The sequence below is a fragment of the Balaenoptera ricei genome, chromosome 18 (genome assembly GCF_028023285.1).
Source record: "Balaenoptera ricei isolate mBalRic1 chromosome 18, mBalRic1.hap2, whole genome shotgun sequence".
NCBI lineage: Eukaryota > Metazoa > Chordata > Mammalia > Artiodactyla > Balaenopteridae > Balaenoptera > Balaenoptera ricei.
The window spans coordinates 4,073,213-4,101,188 of NC_082656.1; the positions used below are offsets into that span (position 1 = coordinate 4,073,213).

At 47.3% G+C, this 27,976-nt stretch overlaps 1 protein-coding gene and 1 long non-coding RNA gene across 3 annotated transcripts; both read right to left on the minus strand.

Annotated features, from left to right (window-relative positions):
- Positions 1–1,229: 1,229 nt before the first annotated feature.
- SHISA2 (shisa family member 2) lies at positions 1,230–5,940 on the minus strand. The gene is made up of 2 exons (XM_059902971.1): positions 5,608–5,940; positions 1,230–2,629 (listed from the first exon to the last, which is right to left on the minus strand). Exons 1-2 carry the CDS (start codon positions 5,936–5,938, stop codon positions 2,076–2,078), a joined length of 885 nt encoding a protein of 294 aa, XP_059758954.1. The 5' UTR covers positions 5,939–5,940; the 3' UTR covers positions 1,230–2,075.
- A 1,031-nt stretch (positions 5,941–6,971) lies between these two features.
- LOC132352483 (uncharacterized) lies at positions 6,972–27,797 on the minus strand. Of its 2 annotated transcripts, none has more exons than XR_009498738.1 (6): positions 27,508–27,797; positions 26,379–26,501; positions 18,505–18,613; positions 14,135–14,395; positions 8,102–8,180; positions 6,972–7,356 (listed from the first exon to the last, which is right to left on the minus strand). It is a non-coding gene; the product is annotated as an uncharacterized LOC132352483 (long non-coding RNA). The 2 variants fall into 2 exon arrangements; XR_009498739.1 differs by lacking the exon at positions 27,508–27,797 and adding an exon at positions 27,345–27,397.
- Between the last annotated feature and the right edge of the window lie 179 nt (positions 27,798–27,976).

The window sequence follows — 27,976 nt, forward strand, 5'->3', positions numbered from 1 at the left end:
TGCAAAGCCTAAAATACTTACTCTCTGACTCTTCACTGAAAAAAAAAAGTTTGCCAGTCCCAGGCTGCGTGATCTCTAAGGCCCTTTTCACCTCCAAATTCCTAAGAACTTTACTTCCTTAGATAAGCTGGAATCCTCCATCAAAGATAACGTGCAGAACACACATTAGCCTGCTAATATAATGACCCCAAAAGAACTGTTTGTTTTGTGCTGTCAACGTTTCCCATGGAGCACGTAAAATACCCACTGACTCAGACATACTATCGACTTCAGAGGTATCAATCACTTTTAAAGGTAGGCTCTTTGTTCTAGAAGGCAATGTTTATGATTTTTAGCAATTTTCCCCTATTAACAGGTTTAATAGACCATCTGAAAAATTACCAAGTAGAATGAAAATGAAAAAACCCAACTCCCCTAGGAATTCATGCCGTAAAATATTTATTAATAAGTAAAATGATTTTCCCCTGCCTTTGCCTATTAAAAGATTTGATGGGGTATCTTTGTTGACACCAATTGCCAACAATGGTTTTACATTTTTCAGTCATGAGATAGACAGAGATACAGACAGGTGATAGAAAAGGTAGACAGATCATAGACAGATGACCATAGATACAGATATAAACATGTGTAAAAGACCATACCTTACAACCATTTAATTACAAATCTTGGTTTTGCTAGCAGTTGGAAATTTACTGGCACACACTTCAACTTATTTCTTGTAAGGGAACAATACACAAATAAATTCACTTGAATTTCATAATTCAGAACACTGGTAATGAATACAGTGCTTGCTGAGGACTAAAAGAGAGAGGAAAACAAGAACTAACTTTGTGGAGAAGAAAGGCAGTATCTCTTTGAAAAGCTCTTCTCAACTTGATAGTCTCTCTTGCCTGAAAAACAAGACATTTTGATAACGACAGTATAAAAAGCCTATGATTTGCAAAGTAAATCGAATCTGTGGTTTAAATTTCATCCCAAGTCTCAGATTTTGGCTGAGGAGCGATACTAAGTATCTCTCTCTGCAGGCGTTTCTTTGAGCTTTTCTAGGGAAGACAAGAAAATGTTTTATCAGATCTAGGCAGAAAGGCTGACGTTCATTTATAACAACAGTAATTACCTGCACTCAGTACTATATGAACACGGAGGTCTGAACGCCAAACAGAGTGAAATGCCAAGCCATACCACGCAGCAAAATTAAGAGTCATTTGGAGAAGAAGCAGGTGATAGAGTTTATGATTTCAATATGAAAACACTTTATTACTCTTCTCAGATGTCAATGTGAAGTCAGAAATTTAAAAGATACAATCGAGAAGGGGCTGAATGGTTTTATTACTACACCATCACTACTTCAAGATTAAAATAATCCCAGAGTTCTGAAGTGTCATCAGTTAAGTAACTATACAATTTCTTTCAGCCTCTTTTTAATGTAGGAAATCACTTTGTAATAAGATCTCTACACAAGGTAAAAAAGCACAAAATAGACCCAAAAAAAGCACAAAAATAGACAATATATATATATCTTTTTACAATGAATTAAGATGTGCCTGGAAAATGCTGGGATCAAGGACTAACCTCAGAGTCCAAATTGGTTTCCTTTTATAAGAATTGTACTCTTTACATCCCCCCTAAAACCTTGGATGCTTATTAGAAGCTGGCCCAGGTAAAAGGGAGGGAACAACTATTCTGATCTTGTACCAATACAATAAAAAATAAAAAAAGAAGTAACAGTAACGAAATAATAAAAACACTTCATCAGTTTACAAAATTCTTTTGACAGCCACACCTCAAGGGCACTTAAGGGCTCACATGTGTCACACAACCATTGGCGACGACACAGGCATCTCCAGGGGATGCTCTTCTCCATCATAAATCCATCATGCACTGGGATGAAACATGTCCAGAAACGCTAATTTGGAGAAACATGTTTTCATACAGTTTGGGGGCGAAGCAAGCCCTCCAACAGAATCGTGCCACAAACACCAGCGATACGCTGGGACTTCCACGTTGAGAATCCTTCCCAAGCCCACAGCTTCTGCCTTCCTCTGCCTGGTACAGGACCCCGGCCTCACCTTGCGTTACACAGTCACGGCTGGGTACATCTTCTGTTCGCTGTTAGTGTGAGGGAAGGGGGCCTGGATCTGCCTGTAGCCCGTCTGCAGCCCGTCCAGGAACGGGGGCACCGGGGTCATAGGCACCGAGTCGTGCTGCACCGTGTACCCCACGAAGGGGGGATGCAGGTACTGCCCCTGGTGGGGCACAATCTGGGTGGCCTGCTGACAGTTGAGCACGGAGAAGTTTGTGGGCATGTTGACGTACACATTGTTCATGGTGCCCTCGGGCAAACAACAGTTGGTCTGTGACCTGGTCGGGGGCCCCCGGGCCCCCGAGTTGGCGCTGGAGCTGGAGCTGGCGGCCGTGCTGGACTGGCGGGAAGAGGAGCTTCGGGAGGTGCTGGCGCTGGGAATCATGGGGATGGTCTCCACCATGCGGGGCCCCCCCGGGGCCCGGCTCTGCTGGGGCTCCTGCTTGGGCCGCAGGCATCTGCAGCAGCAGGCGGCCACCAGGGACCCCAAGATGATGAAGGCGACAAACACCGACCCGACGATGAGGAAGGGCACATAGATGGGGACTGAAGAAAAGGAGAGAGACATACTGTGATGACTTCCTGTAAGGATGCAGGAAAAATCGGGGATGGGCAGCGGAGATGGATAAATGAACAACGGCGGTACCCAGAAGCCGGGAACCTGGGCCGGGCTGGTGTGTGCGCTTATCGGCCGCACACAGGAAGCACCGTCCTTTATCAAGTGCTTAGGGATGGCGGGGGGCGCAGTAGGGCCTGCCTACGGGCACTGGGGATCAGCCCCCAAAGCAAAGCTGTTAACACTGACAGCTAGACTCACCAACTGCAACGCTCACGGAGGCAAAGACCCAGTTTAGCAGAAATATGAGTTTAACGGTTTAAGACTGTTCTAAAATCCCTAGAGTAACGGAGCTGCCCACATTTCAGTCTACCCTAACAGACAGTTTGTAGGGTCTGCACAGAAATGAGTTGAAATTATTTCAAAGTCTTTTCTCCCCCCAGAAAATTTACATTCCTCGTAAACCTCTTTGACCATTTTTTCGCAGGCTCTTGTTTCATAGGCAAATAAATCAAAAATTTAGGGCAGACCCTAGTCACAACCATTTCCAAAAAGAGTCTGTAAGGTACAGAGATCAAAGAAGGGATTTAAAAAAAAACAAAAACAAAAAAACAAAGCCCTCCACACACACTTGACAAGCTGAAGGCTGGTCCCTGGGACGTGGGCCTGGCAGGGGGGGGGGAGGCCGTCCAGGCAGCGGGTCAGCATGAAACAAGGTACCGAGGAGGACAGGCTTGACATCTGTTCCAGAAGGAAGAGCCCGCAGTGAGCCGAGGCCCCAGGCAGGACCACGTGGCTGAGGCGGAGCTGTCAGGTCCGGAGTTAGGACACTGGATTCCGTGTGAAGAACCACAGGGAAAGCCCGCAGAGCAAAAAGCAATGGGCATCCTACTTAACAAGGGAGGTTTATTCCAGCAAACAAAACTGTCAAGATAAAAATAAACACTTTATACTAAAGTCAGTAGCGAGCTCCAGTTTTCAATTATTTTACTTAAAAAGATCTTCGGGGTGCCGTGGGCCTAGCACTACCGGGTTTCAGAAGCTGGACGCACTGGCTGATGGGGGCCGGGAATCAGGAGGGAGGGGTCTGTGGAATCCCACCCTATGTGACCAAGAACCCATGTCTTCTGACGCGTTCCTGCCCATCTCCTTGACTATTCGATTCGACGCCACACGAGGACGGGGACTGGTCCCGCTGGTCTCGGCAAAGGGCAGCGCCAGCGCGTGGTCCAGGGAGACGCTCAGCTCTCCCTCGCCTGAAGTCACAGACGCGAAACGCCCTCTGCCCGCTCGGGCAGCAGCCGTTCTAATCACGCTCCTTGGACAGAACTGACATTCCTGCAGTCAGTGTTTCTAGAGCATAGTACCACACGGAGCCACGGAGAAATGATGCCTTGTGTAAGTAAAACATACTTTATCAAGTATGCAACCAAAGGCTGACGATTGAAGACTTCATTTTCTAAATTAAAGATACCAGCCCTATGTGTTATCAAGTAAACAAGTAACAGTTTAAAAAAACAAAACAAAACAACACCCCCGAAGCAGTCTCGGTCCACATGATGAGTTTTGGGGAGAAATCACTGTTCTCTTTCCAGGATTTTAATTGGAAGAGTAAATAACTCAGGGCAGAGAAGGCAGTGTTCCTGGAAGCCCTCGGCTCTGCTTAATTAGACATGCGCTGTCCTTCTTGAGTGCAGAAGTACAGAATTTTTAGGAGAAAAGATTCAAAAGTGGAATTTAGAAAGCATCCCCACATACCACGGCGTCTTGAGAAGTCGGCTGCCTACTGATTTGTCCACAGTCAGCCCAACTTCTAGGAGGCCAGCAAAAGCCCAACTTGGCACACACAGAGAAAGCAGTCAAGCGGTGTGCCCATGGCTTATCCCCCCAGGTTTATTCGGGAGGCCACACACCCCGCTATGCTGCGCTTGCCTTCTAAGACAGCACCTCTTCTGGAACTACCCTCCCTTCTCCTCTTCAGAGTCAAGGCAGCAGCCGACCAGTAGGAGTAGCTAATAAAATGCGTGACTGCAAAGGGAAGGACGGAAACGAGCTGCCTCTCAGCAGCCCCAGCCAGCTCTGTGAACAGGGACCAGCGGGGCCCCGGCTCAGGCGGCTGGAACCCTGGGCTCGGGGGGTAGTATTAATATAAACAGTCCTCTTCTTCTCAAAACGGACGGAGACGCCCCTCCGAGCCATGTGTGCCCTTCCACCTCCACCAGGACCACATCCTCCCTCCCAAACACATTCTGGGATAGGCCCTCGAGGGAGGGGTCTGGGAGACTGGTGACAAGCAGAGGCAGTGAAACCTATCAAATGCTTTCACGCATTTGTTTCTCCAACTCTAACTTGGGCAATCTGAAAAAATACAGTTAAGGAATCAAGGCCACAAAGAGCAGAGCTGGCACCGCTCTGATGTCACACCTACCAAGTCCGACGTGGTAAGGAGGCCGGGGCGGGGGAGCTGCATCTTAGGGAGGGGTAGACTCTTCCCCGGGGTCTGGTAGAGCCCATCACCCTCGGGAAGGCCCAAGGAGCGGCCTTCCCTCCGAGGAGCCCTCAGGTGCCCCGGCCAGCCCTCTCGCTAGGGGGCGCCGCCAAAACATGACCCCGTCCTCGAACTTAGACCCATGGAGACAGGAGACCCGGGAGGGGGCACGGAGACCCCTGGGCAGGAGGCACGTGGGGCTGGCTGCGGCGCCATGCCTTGGATGTTAGGGTTTTTTCCGGAAAACCCAAGCCAAGCCGCTTTTTAGCTGACAGATGGGGAAACTGAGGCCCAGGGCGCTGAACCGGTGTTCCGTTCCACACAAAGTAAAGGCTGCGCCAGGACGCAGGCACCGCCTCCCGGTCCAAGCCCCTTTCCTGAAGTCGCAGGCTCCGAATTCCCTTCCCCTCTCCAGGCTGCCGGGTCCCGCCGGCGAGGCAGAGCCCCTCCCTCCCCTCTCCGCTCGCCCGGCCCGCCTACCTGCCGAACCGTCGGGGCCGTCTTTGTCCGCGCGGCCGGGCTCGCCGGCGCCCTGCTGGCGGTCGTTGTCGCAGCCACCCTGGTCCAGGCGCGCCTCGGCGCTGGAGCAGCAGTAGCGCAGCGCGCAGCTGCCGCAGCAGATGGTGGCGTCGCCGCCGTCGAAGCGCTCGGGGCACTGGAAGCCGATGCGCCAGACGCCCTGCGCGTCCAGCCAGCCGTGGCAGTACTCGCCGCTGGCCCGCGCCCCCGCCGCCAGCAGCGCGGCCAGCAGCAGCCGCAGGAGCGAAGCGGCGTCCCGGGAGGAGGCGGCCGGGCGGCGTCCGCCCCACATGGCACCACCCTGGGCGCGGGCGGCGCGTCTCCAGAGGGCGCAGCGCCGACTCCGGGAGGTGGCGGCCCGGCGCCCCGGTCCCGGCGGTGCTGAGGCCGGGGCCTCTCCGCTGAGTGTTTCTTCCGCGGCGCCTTCCGCGCGGGCCCCCGCCCCCCCGCCGCGACGTCCGGGAGCTAAGCCATGCCCTCCCTCGGCCGGCGGTCCGGCCCCAGCAGAAGCTGCCTGGAACTCGTGGGCACTCGCCGATGGAGCTCTCCGGGTGCGACTCAGAGGGCCCCCGGGGCTGCCGTTCCGCAGCCCCCGGAGGCTTCACCAGCGACGGGACCCTCCCCGTGCATCCCCGAGGGGACGCTCGCTCGAGCCGGAGGACCTCTGGGCGCGCCGCTGCGGACCCGGAGCCAGGGCGCTGCCGCACAGTTTAAGCCTCGGGATCCTGCGCGCTAGTCGTGGCGCGTCTCCTGGCCTTTATTCCCCCCTCGGGCGGCGAGAAGAGGCCAAGGCGGCGGGCAGCAGGCACAGGGCTCCGGGCAGCAAGTGCAGCGGCCGGCCGCGCTCAGCCTCCTGCGCTCCGAACTCGGTCCGCATGGCTCCGGCCGCACTGCCCGGGCCGCCCCCCGGGTGCAGCCACCACGTTCCGCTCCGCGGGCCGGACGGTCGATCCTCCCGGCGCACGCGGGCGTCCGGGACGCGGACGAGAACCGACGCGCCCCGCCGGGGTCCCGGGAGCCAGCCGCGGCTGCTGCTGGGCGCGGGTCCAGGCGGGCGGCTCGCCCTGCTCCCCTTCTCTGCTCTCCGGCCTCGGCGCGCTCCGTCTGGCTCCCCCTCCCCCACGCCGCTGCGCCCTGGGTAGGTGCGCACCGCTGGGCGCCTCCCACGGAAGTTTCGGTCCCCGGGGCTGCGGAACAAGCCGAGCGCAGCGGCCGCCCGCCCACCCGCGCGCCCAGCCCCGACTCGCCCGCCGCGCCACTGCGCTGCGCTCTTAAGAGGAGCTGGCGCCGCGGGCGCGCATGCGCGCTGGGGCCGCCCCGCCCCCGCCGCCCCCGGGGCCGCGAGCCCTTCACTTTCTGGCTTGAGCGGCCGCGGGCCGTGGGCTGCCGGGTAGAACGGGCGCGGGAGACAACGGCGCTCGAGCTAACATAGTAACAGCAGTAACGGCAATAAGGGCAAACTCAACTTGCTTATTGCAGGTCGTAGGCGGCATTCACAGTTCGGATTCTCACAACTTCCCAAAGAAGGGTGTTAATTGCGCTCCATTTTACAGACGCTGAAGTTGCCACTTAGACTCACTTGTCCCTCCGATGTCCAGGCCGCGGCCGGTCACTGGCCTGGGGCTGCGTGGTGGGCTCGGGCTTCTGCTAGGTGGGGTGCAGACTTGCCAGATTTGGCCGCTGTCCGGATGATCTGTGTCGCTTTTCTTTCTAAATTTGGGCAGAGCGATTTATTGGATTCAGGCAGAAAGGTGCCTCGGCTCCACATTTGGCCCCGATGGTGTAGACAGCTGCGTGAGGAAGCAAACAAGGCTCCGACGGACCAGCACCGCGGCTTTGAGGAGCAGAGATTAATAGCTCCTGTCCTGCGGAAGCTGAAACAACAGGTGCTGATGCTATTAAAGCCGCCGTGATTATTTTTAAAGGATCTGGTGACCCTTCCGACACGGTCTGGAAGTCAGCGACCTGACATCTAGGCCCAGCCCGACCAGAAAAAGAATCCTGCATTTTGCTGGCCTCAGTTTCTTCATCTTTAAAGTGGAGCATAAGAGGTGCTGACCACTGAGGTTCCCCCCGAAGTCCGTGTCTATGGAACACAAAGCAATTTTATTCACAGCAAAGACGCCGCTGTTCAGACACCGTCGGGCACTTGGGCGGGCCGGGTCACCACGCGGACTCGGGCAGGGTGGCCTCCCTGCCACTCGCCCCACGGAATCAAAAGGAAAAAACCTACCCTACGCCCTGGAAGCAAACACCTTACTCTTTTCAGTAAACCTCTCTCCAAGCACTGCACTTGATTTCATTGGACTTTGCGGCGGGGGGGAGGGGTATTTTTAGCTTCATAAAATTATGTATTTTAAATGCACCGGCCACGAACTTTTCTAAACCTAGTAAATGAAGGTTTTAATATCGAATTATTCGTTCCACAACTACAAGCTAAGCGGTTACAGTATACCGTGTTCTGTGTTGGGTCCTGGGGATTCTCCAAGAAGCCAGACGTCGTGGCCATTTCCTTCAGACAGAGATGAAAATCTCTGGAAATGGGACAGAGAGACAAAGAACTGAATAAGCAAAGATAGTACAAGTATTATAAAGCTATGATCGGTGATGTACAGGGTCAATTTAAGCACATAACCTGGGGGTCGGGAGGGGAGGGGTATCAGAAAAATCATCAGAGCAACAGCTCTTAGACCAGAAGCAGCCGAGGGAAGACTCGTTTTTCAGATTCAGTCTTTTTCTTAGAAAACATTGATACTGTGAGCTAACGTGTATTGAAGGCTTACTCCGTGCCAGGCACTGTGCTGCGTTTTATGTGCACATTTAATCCTCACAGCAACCCTACAAAGAAGACAGAATTACTCGCCTGACTTTGCTGGTGAGGGTAACTTGCCCAGTCCTTACAGACAGAAAGTCACAGTTTGCCTAGACTCCAAATCCTGCCCACTACGTTGCTGGTCACCAGTCTCCACTACAGAAAGCCTGGAATTAACTGCTGACTCTACACTAATCACCAGATGGCTAGGCATCATTATTTTCCTATGGCACCATAAAATGACTGGGGTGGGGTTCAGAGTGTTAATACTTTACTTTTTTTTTTTTTTTTTGCCTTTGGGGAAAAAATGAATGCAAGGGAAGTGTCCATTTCTTCAGACAGTACTTATGCCATATCCTCCTTCCACTATCCATTTATCCTCTTCTCCAAAACACCCATGATTTGTCAGTTTATTAATGAAGAAAGCACTGTTGGCCATATTCATACTGAAACTGATTTATGACCTGGTAATGCCAGAGCTTAAACACAAGAAGTTTTTCCCAAATGGTTCAGAACCATTAGAATGGTTAGTCCACAACCAGCAGACTTGGAAGTGCAGAGCTTTGAGCAAATTCATCCTCTTTTTTTTACTGCTGTGTTCCTTGATTCCCTAAAAGTGAAGGAGAGGCCTGTTTCGTGGTTACTCGATGTGGTGGTTGGCTGTTATCAATGCTCATAGAGACTTTATACCCCTCTGTTCCTGCCTCTGACTTGATTTTACTTTTTCTTTGTGTATCTAGTATGTTGTATTGAAATTTTTTATAAAATAAGTTGTCAAGTACTCACTGAGCATCTCTGTGGGGGGTGCCACTGGGTCATATTAAGGTGGCAATGTTCCTTCCATAAGGAATTCCCTCACCATCCTTGACAGTCTTAAACTATTTTACTAGTCTTTTCCGAGCAACTGTAACTAGTTATCAAAACATATAGGTAGTAGTAATAATTTATTATAGTCAAAACTAAATGTCAGGCAGTCTGCCAAAGTAGATTTAAACACCTATGAAGGAGTGCCCTCCTCCCTCTTAAAAAGTTGAATTCTGTAGACACTAACTGCAAAAGTATATTTTCAGTTTATTTTGCTTTTCAGTCTGTGCCTCTCTCTCTCTCTCTCTCTCTGTATATATATATGTATATATGTGTGTGTGTGTGTGTGTGTGTGTGTGTGTGTGAATAAAATGCATTTTATCACCATCTACCGACTTTGACCTTTGTGTTTTTTTTTTTTGTTTTTTTTTTTTGTTTTTTGACCTTTGTGTTTTTGATTGCTCAAACTGAACTTGATTCTTATTTGGTACCTCTGTTTTGCCTTTGGACGTTTTCCTCTTCAATTTGTTATGATGTTTCTTAGTACCTGTCACTCTGCTTGTTCATATAGGATTCCTAGCTGTGACATGGGCTGCAATCAACCCCATTTTAAAGCACTCATGTGTAGGATCAGCATATATGGTGAAAAAAACGACGTAGTCAGCTTTATCCTTGAATCCGGCTCAGTGCGGCAAGAGGCTCATGATTGCGAGAGGCACGAGGGGGAGGAAACCACCACTTCAGGTTGCTTGATGCACAATCACTGTGATATGTGTGTCTTTTGAGTAGAATGAGGGCAAAATCACACACACTGTTTACATCGTTATTTCTCTCCCTCTCATTATTCTTTTTCCACCAAGCTCCTACACAGTAGTTGAATTTACGTAATTCGAATGTGCAAATGACATACTTTCTTGATCAAACAGAGCAGCCAGAGGAGCTAAGTAAAACACTTATCCTTCTAAAACATAGAAAATCAGTTGCTCAATATTAGTGCATTGTTAACTTTAATTGTAACACCTAACAGAATGTTATATTTTACCACTAGGAAAAAAAAAAATACAATTGATTTAAAAACAAACTTCTGACATATCTTTAAGAGTACAAGTACAAAGTCATAGAACTAAAGAAATGATTACTTATAACTCGGCTAACTGGAGTTGATGCAAATCATATGGAGGTAATCATATTTCCTTTGGCTGGAAGTTCTAAAAGCTGCAAGATCTACAGTGATTTTCTGTATATTTCAGGAAGAACAGAGGTTCCTACCATCTGCACACCAGTCAGCAGTCTGTTTAGGAAGAATGGCTTTCCCTGGGTTCATTCCCTTCTTTCCCTCCTCTTTTATAAATAGGAGTAGTACTGAAAACTCACATTTGGTTTACCAGAAGTTCTTTTAAGTTAAAGTGTTTGTGTTAACAAATGAGACCGCAAACCCAAACAAATATGTTAATTTACATTTCTTTTAATTTTGTCTTGTGGTTTACTTAACCTCATCTGAAAATAAAAACGGTCATAAAATTTTGAAAAAAAAAATCTTCCTTGTTGCTTTAAAACTTTTCATCTTTCATCCTCCTGTTTTTTCCTTGTAATTAATATACTGACCTTCAGAAAAGTAATTTCCATACTTAAAATTCTTTTTCTTCTCATCTACTATTAACTTTAAACATTTGACGTACTGCTCTCCCTGCCCCATCCTCACCCCAACCCCAGAGTTTTACTGAAACATTTTAATGTTGATTTTGATGTTTACTATTGGTATATTTTCTTTTTGAAGATACGGAGTTAAAAACCACCCAGGACTTCTTCCAGTAATGCCAGAGTGTCTAAAAGGGTGGCGTAAACAAAATCAACATAATGTCAAAAAGCCTGCAGCAAGTTTTTGCAAATCATATATCTGAGAAGAGTCTAGCATCCAGAGTATATATACAACTCAACAACAAAAAGACAAACCCAATCAAAAAACAGGCAAAGGACTTGAATAGACATTTCTCCAAAGAAGATACACAGCAAGCATATGAAAAGATATTCAACATCACTAGTCATTAGGGAAACGCAAGTCAAAATCACAATAACACTTCATACCTACTAAGATGGCAATGGTAATAATAATAAGCAGAAAATAACAAGAGTTGGAGAGCATGTTGAGAAATTGGAACCCACACTTTGCTAGTTGGGAATATAAAGCCACTGTGCATAACAGCTTGACGGTTCCTCAAAAGTTGGACACAGAGCTACCATATGACTCGGCAATTGCACTCCTAGGTATACATACCCAAAAGAGTTGAAAACATATGTCCAGCCTGGCGCAGCCAAATAAAAATAAATAAATAAATATATATATACTTTAATAAAATAAAAGATAATTGGACAATATTTTAAAAACTACACACAGCATCACTATTTATAATTGCCAAAAAGTAGAAACAACTCAATGTCCATCTACCAATGAACAGATAAACAAAATGTGGTCTATCCATACAACTGGAATATTATTTGGCCATAAAAAAGACTGAAATACTGACACCTGCTACAACACGAATGAACCTTGAAAACGCTATGGTAAACCAAAGAGCCAAACACAAAAAGGCATATAATGTATGATTCCATTTATATGAAATGTCCTAAATAGGCAAATCCATAGCAACAGAAAGAAGGTTAGTGGTTGCCTGGGGCTGGGGAGGGAGGGCAGAAGGGGAAGTGACGGCTTAATGGGTATAGGCTTTCCTTTTGGGTTGAAAATGTTCTGCAACTAGAAAAGGTGACAGTCGCACAACCTTGTGAATCTACTAAACCATATTAATGGTAAAATTTATCTTACGTGTATTTTACCACAATAAAGAAGAATCTAGAAAAAAAAAAAGATTACAGCTGTGAAACTGGCCATCTACCTGTGATGTCACATGAAGGTCCTGAAGCAGGTTCACTAATCCAGTCTCAAAACGCTATTCTCCTAATGATGAATGACACTGGAAGATGATCAGCTAAAAAGTTCTGCATCACAGTCAGATACTTCTGAATGTAATTCCAAGCCTCTAAGATGAATGTTGCAAAACCTCCGTTATGGACTTAAATTATGTCCCCTCCCCCCCAAATTCATAGGTTGAAGCCCTAACCCCCGATGTGACTGTATGTGGAGAGACAGATACAGGAGGTGCTAGGGAGATAATCAAGGCTAAATGGGGTCATAAGGCCCTAAGCCAACAGGACTGCTGTCCTTCCAAGAAGAGGAAGGGATGTCAGGGGTGGGCACGCACAGAAGAAAGAGCAGTAAGGACACAATGAGAAGACGGCCGTCTACAAGCTAAGGCGAGAGGCCACAGGAGAGACCAAACCTGCCGGCACCTTGATCTCAAACTTCCAGCCTCCAGAACTGTGGGACATAAATTTCCATTGTCTAAGCCCCCTAGTCTGTGGTACTTTGTTATGGCAGCCTGAGCTGACCAATATATCCTTCCTTCCCTGCTCCCTCTAACCCACTGATGGCAGGAATGCATAAGACAACTGAGGTCTTCCTAAAATGTGAGGCAGCTTGGGTCACAGCCCTATACCTGTGGACCACAGAGGGAGGAGCTGCAGTGACTGGAGTATGTGCTAGAAACAGCTTGAGGAAACTAGATACTCATTTAGAATACGGTACTTAAGGTAAATGTATGCTGATTCAAAATGGTTGGACAATTCTACTCCTGGGCATATATCCAGACACAACTGTAATTCAAAAAGATACACATACCCCAATGCTCACCGCAGCACTATTCACAATAGCCAACAACCGTAAACAACCTCATGTCCATCAACAAATGAATGGATAAAGAAGATGTGGTATATATCAATATATACAATGGAATAGTACTCAGCCATAAAAAAGAATGAAATAATGCCATTTGCAGCAACATGGATGGACCTGGAGATTCTCATACTAAGTGAAGTAAATCAGACAGAGAAAGACAAATATCATATGATATCACTTATATATGGAATCTAAAATACGACACAAATGAACCTATCTATGAAAGAGAAACAGACTCACAGACATAGAGAACGGACTTGTGGCTGCCAAGGGGGTAGGGGATGGGAGAGGGATGGATGGGGAGTTTGGGATTAGCAGATGCAAACTATTATCTATAGAATGGATAAACAACAAGGTCCTCCTGTATAGCACAGGGAGCTATATTTAATATCCTATGATAAACCATAATGGAAAAGAATATGAAAAGAAGAATGTGTATATATATATATATATATATATATATATATATATATATATATATATATATATATATATATATATATATAGAACTGAATCACTTTGCCATACAGCAGAAATTACACAACACTGTAAATCAACTATACGTCTATAAAAAAAATAGGCTGGAGAATGGGGTTGGATACCCCAGATCCAGGTTCAGTTTCCCCCGGAACGTTGTATTCATGTCTCTATTGATATAACTGGGATTATGATTCCTTTTGTCTTTCTGTCTAGACAACAACTCCTTGAAGGCACAAACCAAATCCTGCTCATCTTTGGGTCCCACAGTGTAGACTTGGAGCAGGCTCGGTTTATGAAGCACGTGCTATATGCCAGGCACAAAAATACTGAAGTGTTACTTTCAAGGAATTGAATTCAATAAAACGCACCTAAATACGAAAGCCATTCTGAGTGTAGCAATTTGGAGATAAAATATCTGGTAAGACTAGGGTCCCAAACCTGGCGCTGGGGATGAAATCCTTGGACAGTGGGTTCAGAGGGAGGGAATTTCTAGTCGGAGCCTCCCAGGGCCCCGCCCCACATAATACTTTTGAGGCTTAAGGTGAGAGTGGTTTGCAATGAAGGGAGATGAGGAAAGGAACAAGCTGTTTCCTGGGTGTCACCTGGTGACGTGGAAGTTTGCCGTCCACAGAATCGGTGCCAGCAGCTTGCCTCCTCTGCGGTGTTGGTGGCGGTGGGCATCACCAGGCCTTCCACAGGCACGAGCCAGGTCACCGAGGCTCTGGTTAGCACTGAGAGCCAGGGCTGGCCCACGATGCTGCCAGCCTCCGTGGGTACCACAAAGGTGAGTCTGAGAAGCACAGGGTCACTCTGCGGGGACTCCCACACCAAAGAGGAATTTCCGGGTGCAGCAGGGCTGGTCCCTGCAAAGCAAGACAAGGTGGAGTAATGTCTAGTATTACGTCCCATGAAATGATGCTGATTTACATAGACCTGGAATTGCATATTTTTAACTGAAGTAATTCAAAAGGCACTTTGGGGTCACAGGTTCCTTGGGATTTCTGACTCTTAAGATCATTGTTTTTGTATGCCTGGGTCATAGTAAAAAAAAATCCCATTCATCCTGGGTGTTCAGATTTGGCGTAAATAGGAATTTCCTTCATCAAAGCTGCCCCACCAGTCTCCTGGTAAAAACATAAAAAGATAAAAGGACCACTGTGCTGCTTATTAGGCAGAAACAGAATGATGGGATTCACAGCGCTGCCTCGCAGCCCTCGTAATTACCCCTGTCCAAATACTTGAACTTTCTGAAACCGAGCCCTCCCCCACTTTATGGCATCAACCTTTTTGGGGGGGGTACCTTTTGGATTAGTAAGAGACTTTCTTTGGCTTTTGCAAGAAGTCAACGTCTCAGGAAACAACTGAATTAAACTTCATATTTGTTTAAAAGTCCTTGGATAGCACCTCACATCTGCGTTTCCTCAAAATGTCTCCGTTGAAAGAATAAAGGGAGGGCGCCCTGCATTGTGCAAGTATTCAAATGAGCAGAAAAGGGTTTGATGAGTTCCATGTCCTACAAATGTTAGCATCCCAATTATACCTTAAGACTTGTTAAGTATTTCAGACCACTTTGCAGCTTTACAGCACTGAGGACACTTCTTGCTTGATATTGTAAGTTCTCGTATAATGTAACTGTTCTCTGGATAGTCTCCAACTTGCTAGCCTTCATTACCTAATTAGAAGAAAGGGTTTTTTGGGTTTTTTTAAAATGTCTTTATGTTAGAAAATATGCTTGAATAGCTCTAAGACTGAAGCTCAGTCAGCTAATAAGGACCCTTGACTACTGAACATCTGGTATGTGCCAGGCATTGTGCTAACTTCTTTGATTATCATTACAGTGTCTCTCCTAATAAGTTTGTTATTAAGTAAGCTAAAAAAAGGTTTAAGTTCATCTACTCCTCTAAAATTTCCTAAGAAGTTAAAAAGGAATTTCCAGCCTATGGAGAATGTCATCCAATTAATCTTAACACAAGTAACATTAGGATTCCTTTCCCAGACTTTATTGTCAATGAACTGGTTTCTAATGTTACACAAATAAGATGTCTTAGCAGAAAGACACCAATCGCTGGCATTCTTAATTTCTATTACGAATTTCCTTTTTGGTGCACAGCAGTTTGATTTTGTAAGGTATACATATTTTTAGTTCTCTTATTTCTGGAAGTAGCTTGATTGGCTTTAGAGATACGAGGTCCGGAAGAAAATATTAGAAAAACAGAAAGCAGAAAAGTATAGAAAGGCTTCAGGTGATGAGGAAAAAAAAAAGGTGATGGAGTTTGCTTCAAAACTCCCTTTAACCATGCAAAGGATTATTTTAGGGGGGCCCTTAGTCTCCAGCACAGAGAAGGCAGACCAGAGGAAGTGGAGTCGGGTCACAGAAAGTGATATTTAAAGCACACTCTCTAACCAGTGTAGATGCAGAAGCAGTAACACAGAGAATGAAAAGAGGGGATGAAATTCCCCAGCCCCTAAGTTCCTTAAGAGCTTATTCAATAAACTCCAGCCTCGGAAGGACGAGGGGTGTCTTAGGATAGCCGTGCCATAGACAGGGCCAGGACTAGTTAAATTCTTGAGATTCCTACTAGTATTCCTTGAATCTTACTACGCAATGTCAAAGTGTTAGGCTTATAAATAAAGAAAACAGCAAACGCGGTTCATCTTTGTTCTTCTGACGTCAATCAAACTTCCTGACATCCTTCAGCAAAGAAAACATTTTAAAAACCAGAAGAGATGGCTGCCTCTATAGAAAGGTATCTGGTATCCCATCCCTGTATTATTTTCATTAAAGTTTGGGAATAATATGCATTTTTAGCACTTTTGAGGGTGGGGGGGGGGGAGAGAGAGTGAGAAGGTGACCCCCTGCTCAAGGGCTACCTAGAGACCTGCTCTCTGTCTGTCTGCAGAGGTAATGAGAATCCAACTCCTGCACATTCGGAAGGCAAACAGAGTGAGTTTCAGATGTAGGCAATTTACATTTATAGACCAGGTCAAGCAAATTGGACAGATTAAGTGAGCATTGAATGAAGGGGAACATAAATATGTTGGGGCCAATAAATGGTCATATTTATAGAGTGCAGTAAAACCCGTATCTCTCACTCCACATGAAGAAATCGTGCCAACTGGACTGAACACAGCGGTCCTGACACTGAGTGCTAAAACCATAGGAGGGGCAAACTCCACTGTTGAAATTGAACTTCCAACATCTACAGTACTACTGCAGATGCACTTGCATATCCGATATCCTCCTGGTAGAGAACGAATACCAAGTGCTCAGAAACAAAACAAACAAACAAAACACAAGCAAACGAACAAGCAAACAAACCCCCGCTTCCTCCTGAACTCATTGATACGTTTCCAGAATCTGTATGGGGCAGCCAAACTCAGCCTGATTTTTGAGAAAATATAACCCATATGTTGCTTGATAGGAAGAGAAAGACTAAGACAGACTCCAACTAATAAAAAAAAAAAAAATGGGTAACCGGCTCCAAGCACAGCCCTCAGCTGCTGTTTTCTTCATTATGGTGGGTCCTGCTTTGGTCGTCTTGGAGGTGAAGCTAAAGATCAGGGTTGGTTCACTTTAAAGTCCGAGTGTTGGACTAGATCTCCAAATCTGGAGGCACAACCACCTGTGGGCTCTGGCGTGTGGAGCAGATGCTCTGACACAGGCTGGAATTTTAGTGGCTGAGTCACGGGTGAGCAGTGAGCTCACTAAGCTCGAAGACTTTTAAAAAGACAAACAGAGAAAGCCAGGAACCAGTGCCTCACCTTTCCCCATGCCTCTGCGGAGGAATTCTGACACTCTTTGCCACGTCTCCAGCTCACTGGAGACGCCGAGATTCCTTGCATCATGAACACTTGGGATTCAGATCACTGACACATATCAAATCTTCACACTCCCCTAATTAATGCTCATGATGTATCATTTCACAATTATCTGTAGATTTCAGCTAACTCCAGTATTTGAGTGTCTTTCCCTACGAAGTAAGCTAAGGGCAGTGTAAGTGCTGCTTTTAACCAAAGGATAAAATCATGCCATGTCTGATTGACTCTGTAAACTAGGAAACTTGGTTTTTTGTTTGCTTTTACTTTTTACTCGCAAATAATTTCAAACTTGGAGAAAGAGCTGCAGGAATAAGAACAGCATAAAGCACTGCGCTATACCCCTTTATCGTGGTCAACGATTGTTAACATTTGGGCAATCTGTTTTATCGCCAATGACTCACAAAAATGGATTAACCCTGCTCCTTCTGATTTGGGATGATCTGCCATACAGACATGTACACCAAAGCGCCAACATTACTAATTGTACATTGCTTGTTAGAACAGAACCAAATCCCATTCTCTCATGCTGGTGATTGATTTATGCTTTTTCCCTATTGTCAACAAATTATTAAATCTAAATCTTATGCTTGTTAAAACACATTATTTGAGGACCCATTCCTAACAGCTTGGCTAACTTCACACATATTTTGCTGCTGAACTTTGGGCTCTAAGTGCTAAATTGAAGAGTGTAATTCCAGACCTTTAAAAACAGAAAAAGATATGAAAGCCATAAACTTTCCAAGATTTCCTGTCTTTGGCTCTTGAGCACCACCTTCTGGCTAAAAGTTGGCTGTGAGACGGTTAAATTGTAACCAATTGTTACAATCAATTAAGTAACATAGAGCATCCTGGGGACTAGATTTAAACAGAAAAGAGGCTTTGACATTATACCAGTGAAAATGGACTAAATCCACAGGAAAAAAGAAAGATCAGAAAGAAGACGACTAGGAGGCTGGAATGACCCCTCTGCTTACCTGGAATGTCAGTCTGGTGTTGGGGAAGAGGTAGATGAGGTGGGGATAAACGTTGGGGACCAGTGATGGGGAGCAATCAGCTGCCCACCGTGATTTTACTTTAAATCTTAGGCAACCTTCCTCCAAGTCACAACTCCTAGATCTAGGCTACTTGAAGGCAAGACCCCAGTTCAATTTACCTTTGTATCATCCATAGACTGTACAGTTTCTTGTTGAATGAGTGAAGAATGAGAAATAAGTTTATTTGCCCTTGGTTAACATGTGCAGGCATGCTGCTAAAGTTTGAACCTGAAATACACAAATATTAAAGTAATACATCATTACAGTACACAATAGCTAGACAGCTAGTAACTAATAGCTTTTTTTAAAATTTATTTATTTTTTGGGTGTGTTGGGTCTTCGTTGCTGCACGCGGGCTTTCTCTAGTTGCGGTGAGCGGGGGCTACTCTTCGTTGCGGTGCATGGGCTTCTCATTGCAGTGGCTTCTCTTGTTGCGGAGCACGGGCTCTAGGCGTGTGGGCTTCAGTAGTTGTGGCATGCGGGCTCAGTAGTTGTGGCTCGAGGGCTCTAGAGCGCAGGCTTAGTAGTCGTGGCGCACGGGCTTAGTTGCTCTGCAGCATGTGGGATCTTCCCAGACCAGGGCTCGAACCTGGGTCCCCTGCATTGGCAGGCGGATTCTTAACCACTGCGCCACCAGGAAGTCCCACTAATAGCTTTTCAGTAGCCAAAATCATATACCAATAGATTATTTAGTCACATTTTAAATTTGCTCCTAAAATCCAACCTATTTGCAGAAGCACATGATCCACTTAGAATCCTACTAGTGTAGACTTGGAATGGGCTATAATAAGTATGTACTTTACAGCCAAAACCAAGTTATCCATTTGGTTTTGAAACATCATCATAAACAATTATACAGATTCCATCTATAGATTCCATACGTGTCGGGAGCCTGTTCTGGGTTTAATCTTATTTGCAGCATACCCTTAAAAGAGGTGAAATAATTGTCATGATGCTGTGATAGTCACAGCAGAGTGAAACACGGAGATTTGGGTTCACAGAGGCAACAAGGCTTGGAGACAGCCTTCTACACAATATTAAATTTAAAACTCCAAGGGAAGGGATCTTTTTTTGCACAGACATTCCCCATCTTAACTTCGTGTCTGCTTTGACTCCAGAAGCTTTGGTGATAAGTTTCACTAGGGGTCGAAATACAATGCCATAATATGACTAATCCTGACCAAAGGCTAAAATAGTGGGAAACAGTACCTGGCATCAACTGAACACCTACTGTGTGTCATACCTTGTCTACACACATTGCCTCACTTAATCTTCTAAATCCCATTCGGCAGTAAAGTCACACCTGGAGCTCAGCTTCGGCTTTGCTGTTCAGCTGGAATCTACTGAAAATATTAGAAGCTGTTTCAACGGTACTTCCCTGAACTTGTGTATGATCCACGGTCATCTGCTTGCATAGATTACCACCATATCTAATCATGTTAATGACATCAGAAATACAAACAAGGTGTGATATTTAGATTTGTTGTTAAGATTGAAAGACAGTATTTACTTTCAAATATAGATAAGCATTCTACAATGAAACTTGGGGTGAAAACCTCTTTTGTGTGTTTAGGGGTTGGAATTCTACCAGTCAGTTGAATTATAAATCTATATTTGTTATTGCAAGACTACAATGAGTGTGAAAATTGTGAAGATTATGTAAAAGAAAGCATGTTGGCTTCAGGATACATATCCTTTTTTGAGTCAGCAAACGAAATGCAAATTTAAATGATAATATGCAGCAGAATAATAAAGATTAATAGATTGTATCATAATTCTAGACCTTGTACAAGTGTTTTGGTAAACTAGCATTCTAAACATTAAATAAAGTGGTATTTAAGAACTGTATTTATTGGGCTTCCCTGGTGGCACAGTGGTTAAGAATCTGCCTGCCAATGTAGGGGACATGGGTTTGAGGCCTGGTCCAGGAAGATCCCACATGCTGCGGAGCAACTAAGCCTGTGAGCCACAACTACTGAGCCCGCATGCTGCAACTACTGAAGCCTGCACTCTAGAGCCCATGCTCTGCAACAAGAGAAGCCACCGCAATGAGAAGCCCACGCACCGCAACAAAGAGCCGCTCCCGCTCGCCACAACTACAGAAAGCCCACGCGCAGCAACGAAGACCCAACGCAGCCAAAAAAAAAAGAACTGTATCTATTGTTTTTTTTTAAATTCTACGTAAGTCATAATCCTTTTAAGAAAAAGTACTATTTGGAAATTCTTTCAATTTTGTATGGCTGCTTTAAAATCAGCATGTTAATAACACTGCCACTTAAAATTTCACAAGGAAAAACTCCCAAATTATTCTACAACAATGCCCATGTGATAAATTATCTCTGATCCAGACATAACGAAGACTAAAGTAGAATATTTATTTTAAAATGAGTTAAATACCTTGCTTCTCTACCAATCACAGGTGAAAGTGGGTTCTATCTAGTGTTGGAAATAGGTAGGTAGCTACCAGAGGAGAAATCTAGCAGCTGACGGTGGAGAAATTATTGTTTCTTCCCCATAATGTCAAATTTATAACATTTGACTGATAAAACTTTAATAACAGAAGCATGTTAATGTAGTAGGTTGACTGAAGAAACAACTCTAATTCTCTACCCCTCCATATGTTCATAGCCTTTGTGATGCAACTTTGAGGCCCTTCCCTTCAAGAGGTGGAGTCTATTTTCCCGGCACGCTGAACCCCGGACAGCTCTGTGATTTACGTTACCCAACAGAATGCAGCAGAAGTGACCGATGTGCCAGTTCTGAGCCTAATCTCTAGAGGTCTTGCTGGCTGCCATGCTTCAGTTCTCACTCTTTAACCCCGCCACACCCTGAGAACAAGCTCAACTGTCTGCTGGAGGACGAGGGACCACACAGAGCAGAGCCGTGATGCTGGAGCTGACACCATCCTGGACCGCCAGCCCCCAGGTCACAAAAGCCCTGTGAGAGAGCAGACATGAGCCCAGCTGAGATGCCCCAGGGCCGGCCCAGATCAGCACCGCTGCCCAGAGGACCAAGAGAACAGTGAACCACGAATGCTAATTATCGTATGCCACCCAAGTTTTGTAGTTACTGGTTACAGAGCATTATCGTGGCAATAGACACCTGATACAGTTAATGATTACTTTCTAATAGCAATATCAGGGTTATTCTTTTATCCCAGAAATCCATTTTGTGATGGTGATATTTGGCTTTGGCCTCAGTGACTTTGCCACGTGACCATTTAGGAGTCAGCCCAAGCATGCGTGTGCTGCATCTCTATAGGGTAAGAATTACTGTCTCCAATTTAGAATTACACACACACACACACACACACACACCCCCCTCTGAGGTCCACGAGGGTTTGGAAGCTTTCTCAGGTCCAAGTCAGGTCAATCTTGACTCCAGGACTTAAGTTCTAAAGACTGAGCTACATTCTCTCTCTCACAGCCTCTGGCATGAGCTCAGCGAGGATGGAGAAGTTCACTTTACAGTAAGTCACCCTATGGCCTGACGGACAGTTTATTCCCCATAGGAAATTAAGAGACGTCCTCCATTTAAAATTAAAACTAACTTGAGCTTCTGGGAAAAGGGAGTCTGGATAGAAGAAAGTGTTCTATCCCGCCACACACTGGCTCAGACGCACAATTAAAGTGCCTTGAGTTCATGAAGCTTACATACCAAAGATACCTTTAAAAACATGTTTAAAGAAAGGAAATCTGTTACAATGATGATTTTCTAAGACAGTCCTTCTGTTAGTCTCCCGACACACTTAGTCTAAAATTAGGCAAGAGCAATTATCTGACCATATGGATCTTAGTCTAACACATTCCTTCAAAGAGACTAAACTCTCGTTTGGAGGGAAGTGCTGGTGAGTGAAGCAGAGTGTTTGTAAGAGACACAAGGAAACAAACTGTTACATTATTGAAATGACATTGATTTATATGTTTCAGGCGTACATTTTATTTCCACTTCTGTCTACCCTACAATATGCTCACCACCAAAAATTTAGTTCCCGTTGGTCACCATACAGTTGACCCCCTTTACCGATGTCACCCTCCCCTCAACCCACCTCTGGTAAAACCACCACTCTGTTCTCTGTATCTACGTGTTTGTTTGGGGGAAACAAACTCTCTTGTGAGTAAATATCTGAGTGAAAGAAAGCAAACTGATTGGCTAGAGAAGAAGTTCTAACGATGGTTTGTTTCAGGACCAGAAGAGCCACTGGTGTCGCCTGGGAATGGGTTAGAAATGCAGATTCTCGGGCCCGACGCCAGACCAACGGAGTCAGCACTCTGGAGTGAGGCCCAGCAATCCGTGTTCCAGGGCACCCGTCTGCAGCTCCGATGCCTGTGGAGGGTGAGGGACAGCGGGTAGGAGATGTCCTTCAAGGAGGACTTCGCTTCTTCATACACTTTGTCTATGGCTTGTGCTCAGTAAGAGAGGAAACCGGCAGCTCTGACCTCCCCAGCTCTCTGCTCCCGGAGGCTTCTGGGGGAGTTGGGGTCCCCCTGGGCCCAGCTCTCTGCTCCCGGAGGCTTCTGGGGGAGTTGGGGTCCCCCTGGGCCCAGCTCTCTGCTCCCAGAGGCTTCTGGGGGAGTTGGGGTCCCCCTGGGCCCAGCTCTCTGCTCCCGGAGGCTTCTGGGGGAGTTGGGGTCCCCCTGGGCCCAGCTCTCTGCTCCCGGAGGCTTCTGGGGGAGTTGGGGTCCCCCTGGGCCCAGCTCTCTGCTCCCGGAGGCTTCTGGAGGAGTTGGGGTCCCCCTGGTCTCAGCTCTCTGCTCCTGGAGGAGCTGGGGTCCCCCTGGCCCCTGGCTCGGTTTCTGCACAGTGCAGGGAAGCGGGGGAAGGAGTTGGGCCGCTGGTGGTCTCATCACTTGGCCCCAGCAAGCACCCCCTACTCCTTAAGCTTAACCCTCTGGCTGCCCTGACAAGGGCAAAGCACCTGGTGTGTCATGGGAAAACTATTCCCCAGCGAAGTGCTTTGCCTCCAGCTGTGAAATTGATTAGTGGCCTTAAAATCCCGGAAGAGTCTCTACCAGCAGCTGTAGTTGCTATTTTAAAACCGCAGAAGAGTATGTGAGAGGGGGAGGGGATTGTATATTATGTACCAGAGAAGGTTAAAAACAGAAAACAAAAAACAACAAACCCTTTTTTCCCTCCAAGTTAAGGAATGGCACACCAGTAGAAGAAACATGACATAATTTTATTTCCTACGTTAGAGTTTTTTGTTGGAATAGCCTAACTTTTAGTTAATTGTTATAAAGCTACTTCCGAAATCAGTATCAAGAAATTCAACTGGTGGGGATTTAAGAGATTGTGGAATTAGGAGATGAGAAGCAGCTGGTACAGATTCGAGCGAGGGTGGGCTCCTTGCTGAATGCTCGGCCAGGGCCAGCTGTCTACTTGCATTCAGGAACTCTGCCCGAGATATGGGACGGCAATCAAAAGTGCCTGATACAATAAACGTGATGGCTTCAAGTGATTATTCAGATCTGGATTTTTTTTGCCTCTGCTTTCCATGAGTTTTAAAGGTCCAGTTAAAACCTGTGGATCATTCATTGCCAGAGAACGTCAACTAAACCTGCAGAAAAGTTCAGCTGTGGACCTGGCCAGAACTCTATTTACCCAGCAAGCATTTACTGAGCATCTACTATAGGGAAGACATGTGTGAGGCGCTGGGAATGTGATTAAAAAGACACTTAGTCTACAGGATGGAGACAAGACCGTGTGATGTTAAACACAGCTGGTCGAAGCAGAGCTCAGAGGAGACTGCAGGAAGACCTCTAAGCTGGGTGAAGGAGAGGGACAGGGCATCTCAGGCAGGAGGGGAGCCCCTGCAAAGACACATGGGTCTGAAAACGGGCGGTGGGGAGTCTTGACCGGAGGAGCACGTGCAGAGGTGCTAGAGCCCAGGGCAGGGAGGAGAGGTCGGGCAGGCAGGTGGTGGTGGGGTGTTCAACCATCTCCAGCAGAGGTGCCAAGGTTACGTCATCGGATGATGACTCTACCGGGAGTCTGAAGATGGCCTGGACAGGGGAGCTAAAGAGGGCAGGGCGCTTGATCAGGGACGACAAGAGAAGCAAACTAACATTTGTCTCCCATTAGTTACAGGATACATCCTAGGTGCTCCCACCATGAAGATGATTATTTCCCCAACCAAAGCAGGCAGACACTTCAGAATCTCTGAAAGGGGCAGGCATAAAATTCACTGTTTTAAGACCACTGCCTACTTGGAAGATGAAACAAACCACTTCTTTTGAAATTTCCCAATATCATTCAAGAAGGGACAGGAAAATTACTTTTAATCGTTGGGTATAGGGGGTTAAAAATGCTGAACAGTACTGTTCCCAAAGCACGTTTTATAAATTCATCCAGGTAATGAATATTTATTGAACACAATATAATGCCTACCATTTATTTACATTTTGTTTTGGCTACCGGTGGGGTTTTTTTTTTTTCCCAGTTCGTATTTTCTAGGAAATACTTCCTACTCTATGCATATTTTTTTCCCTAAAGCCCCCTTTGAACACATCCTAACATTCTGAAGAAGGATGCTGCCTGACCAGAAGAGAACGCACTTCCAGGCCTCAGCTGCTGCTTTGGGAGCTAATTATGTGAAACAAATATTCATCTGTTGGCCCAGATGTTTGATTTGCAGTTAATACGTAGCCAATTAGATTTTTACCGAGTGCAGGGGGAAAAGCCAGTTCATAATAGGAAAATATGTAAACTGTGAAGAAAACAAATGCAGATCTCATAGGTGGAAAAGCTACAGCTGTAACACTGGAGGTGTGTTCTTTCTTCATAAACTAGGGAAAGAGCTGACCAAAGGAAAAAAGTCTCTCCTGCCCCCTGGTGTCTTTAGGTCTGCCTTGCAGTATTCTAAAATTTCCGGATCATTATTTCAGGGGAAAAGATTCCTGTGGCTTTTTCCCTAACTCAGAACAATTCCTAGAACAGCAAATGAATTTTAATTCCCCATCCTTACTTATGAGATAGTTTTTAAATTATTATAATAATTCAAGTATCTATTTAAGTACGACAGGAGGTCTGGTGTTTGCTGATGGCTGTGTAGAATTGGTAATTTTGAATGTTGCTCTAACCTAGTATAGATCTAAGACAGACAGTCAAATAAGCAGCTCTCAAAACAAAGCAACAGAAAGACGCCATTAAGGAAAGAAATCCCATTTCAGAGAAATAATCAAAATAATGTGATCAGACGAGTGAAGAGAATGGTTTATATATATTTGCTGTTACCACTTGTAACAGAAGCTTCAGAAATTTGATGTTTAAAAAGTTTAAATATCTACAGAACATGAACAAAATTAAAGGCCAGACAGCAGACTTTGGGAAAGTATTTTTCGTGCATGTAATTTTTGGTGGGAGGAGGAAACAGAACACGGGGCTCAAACAATCGATTTCCCTACTTGCCGCGTCCAAAGCCAAATCTCCATCTTCTCAAGCCTGAGGCCTGAGCCCCCCGGCACCACGCCAGGTGCACGCGAGATCCCGGGAAAGGTTCGTTTTTGCACAATTTGGACTGACCGAGGCAAATGACGCGGCATTAAAGAGGTCCCACACATACAAATAGTGATCACTCCGCTACAGCACGAAATAACGCCATCTGCGGCAGTCCGGACCATTTTGAGCAGCTGACTCTTCCTACGCTGGGGTAGATTTTGCTGGGATTTACCTACCCAGCCCTCTAGCATATTCCTACCAGAGTGCCTGTCAGTCTCCACCTACTACTCCACCTTTCCAGCTTCCCTACGCCCAGATAAGGTCACAAGGCACTGCTTTTCAGAAAACAATTTGTGTGTCTGCTCAAAACCTTCCTAAGACTTAACAGCTAACAAAACGATGAGATACCTGTTTTCAAAGAGAACCTACTGAAAGGCAGACGAAAACTAACAGTGTCCAAAAAAAAAAAGAAAACTAATAGAGTCCCTTTATTGAATAATCCCCCCCCCCTCCGGTTGACTTAAGTGAACCCAAAGAATCAGGAGGATTTGCTTACATTGAAGCGAGAAGTTTTAAGTCCACAACTTTGATGTTTTCCGGGTCCAGGGAGAACACTTTCACAACTCCAAAGCTTCTGCCCGCTTGACAGGGGGCAGGTGAAAACCGCAGCCACGCCTTCCTATTTCCAAGAATTCAAAGAACGTGAACGATGCCCAGTAGAAGAACCTGCAGCTGTGCGCACTAAATGAACCGAGGATCACACTCACTTAGGAACCGGGGACAATTTCAGGTGTATCGTCAGTGGAGGGCAGCATGCTCCCCACTGGCTGAAGCCAAAAGCTTGGTTTCCCTGAAGCCTTACTCCGCCCAGTGAAGCCCAAGGGTTCAGGGTTCCTCGCTGTGAACGCCACCCAGCGGCTTCCAACAGCAGGGGCTGAGCCCCGGCCAGACTGCAGGGCCACCCCGGACAGGGAAACCCTAAGCATGTAAAACTGCTCTTTCCGAGCTGGGCATCAACCACGTGTCGGACGTGGCTGTTCTCACGCAGCTCAGCCAGACCTGGGCGCCTAAGGAGCCGGTAAACTAACGACCGGCTTGCGGGTGTGTCCGAAGCCCCGCGCCCTCCCCGCGTGGACGGTGCAAACCCGCCCGGGCTGAGTCTCTCCGAGGGCGGGGCGCCCGTGCGCGTGGGAGCCCCCGCGGAGCTGGTCCGCGAACACGGACGCGTGCGGGAAGCGCCGAGTTCCCGACTCCGCGGCCCGGGGATGGGCAGCGAACCCGCGTCTCCAACGAGTACCCAGGGACGCCGCGCTGTCCGCCCCCGCGCAGAACCGCCGCGGGCGTGGGTCTCGGAGGAGGGGGAGGCCGACGCCGGGTGGGTGGCTGGTGAACGTGCCCGGCGCCGCTTCCTCGCCTCCGAGCTCGGCGACCAACGCCTGCCCCGGCTGACCTACCCCCGGGGTCGGGCGACAAACTGCGCCCGGCGCGGTGTCGGGGCGCTTTTCCCCTCTAGCGGACTCACGTGCACGTGCAGGCGGCGCACACACCTGTGCACACACCGGCGCCCACCTCCCCCGCCGCGAGCAGCGGGGCTGCTCGCCCCGCCCCCGCCCCAGTCAGCTCGAGCCCCGCCCCACCGAGTCCGGCCCCGCCCCTCCCCGCCGGCCCAGCGCGACCCCACGCACCTGGCGGGGCGGGAGGAGGCCCCGGGTTGGTAAAACGAGAAGAGGGTGCCGCGAACTTGGGCGGCTTAGCGAGAGCTGGGGCGCGGGGTGGCTGGCGGGGGCGCCACCTGCCGTGAGCCTTGGGGGCGCTTTGGGAGGCCCGCTTCCTGCCCTCCGGGTGCCCTGCTACCGGGCGAGCGGGGAGGACACGCCAGCACGGCGTCACCGCCGGGCCTGCACCGGCGCGGACGACCACCCTCCCCCGGGCCGCGCCCCTCCTCTTCGCTCGGCCCCGCCCCGCCCCGCCCCGCCCCGCCCCGCGCCCGGTTGGGCCTGGATTTCCGGAGCCTCCTGGGTCTCTCCAGGTCCCCCAGCCCCCTGCACGGAAAGGAGGACTCCCAGATGTTAAAGCTCCCAGGGACTCCAAGGGACGGCCTCCTTGTTCTGCAGAAACAAGATTCTTGAGAGGTGACTTGTCCAAGGGTGTCTT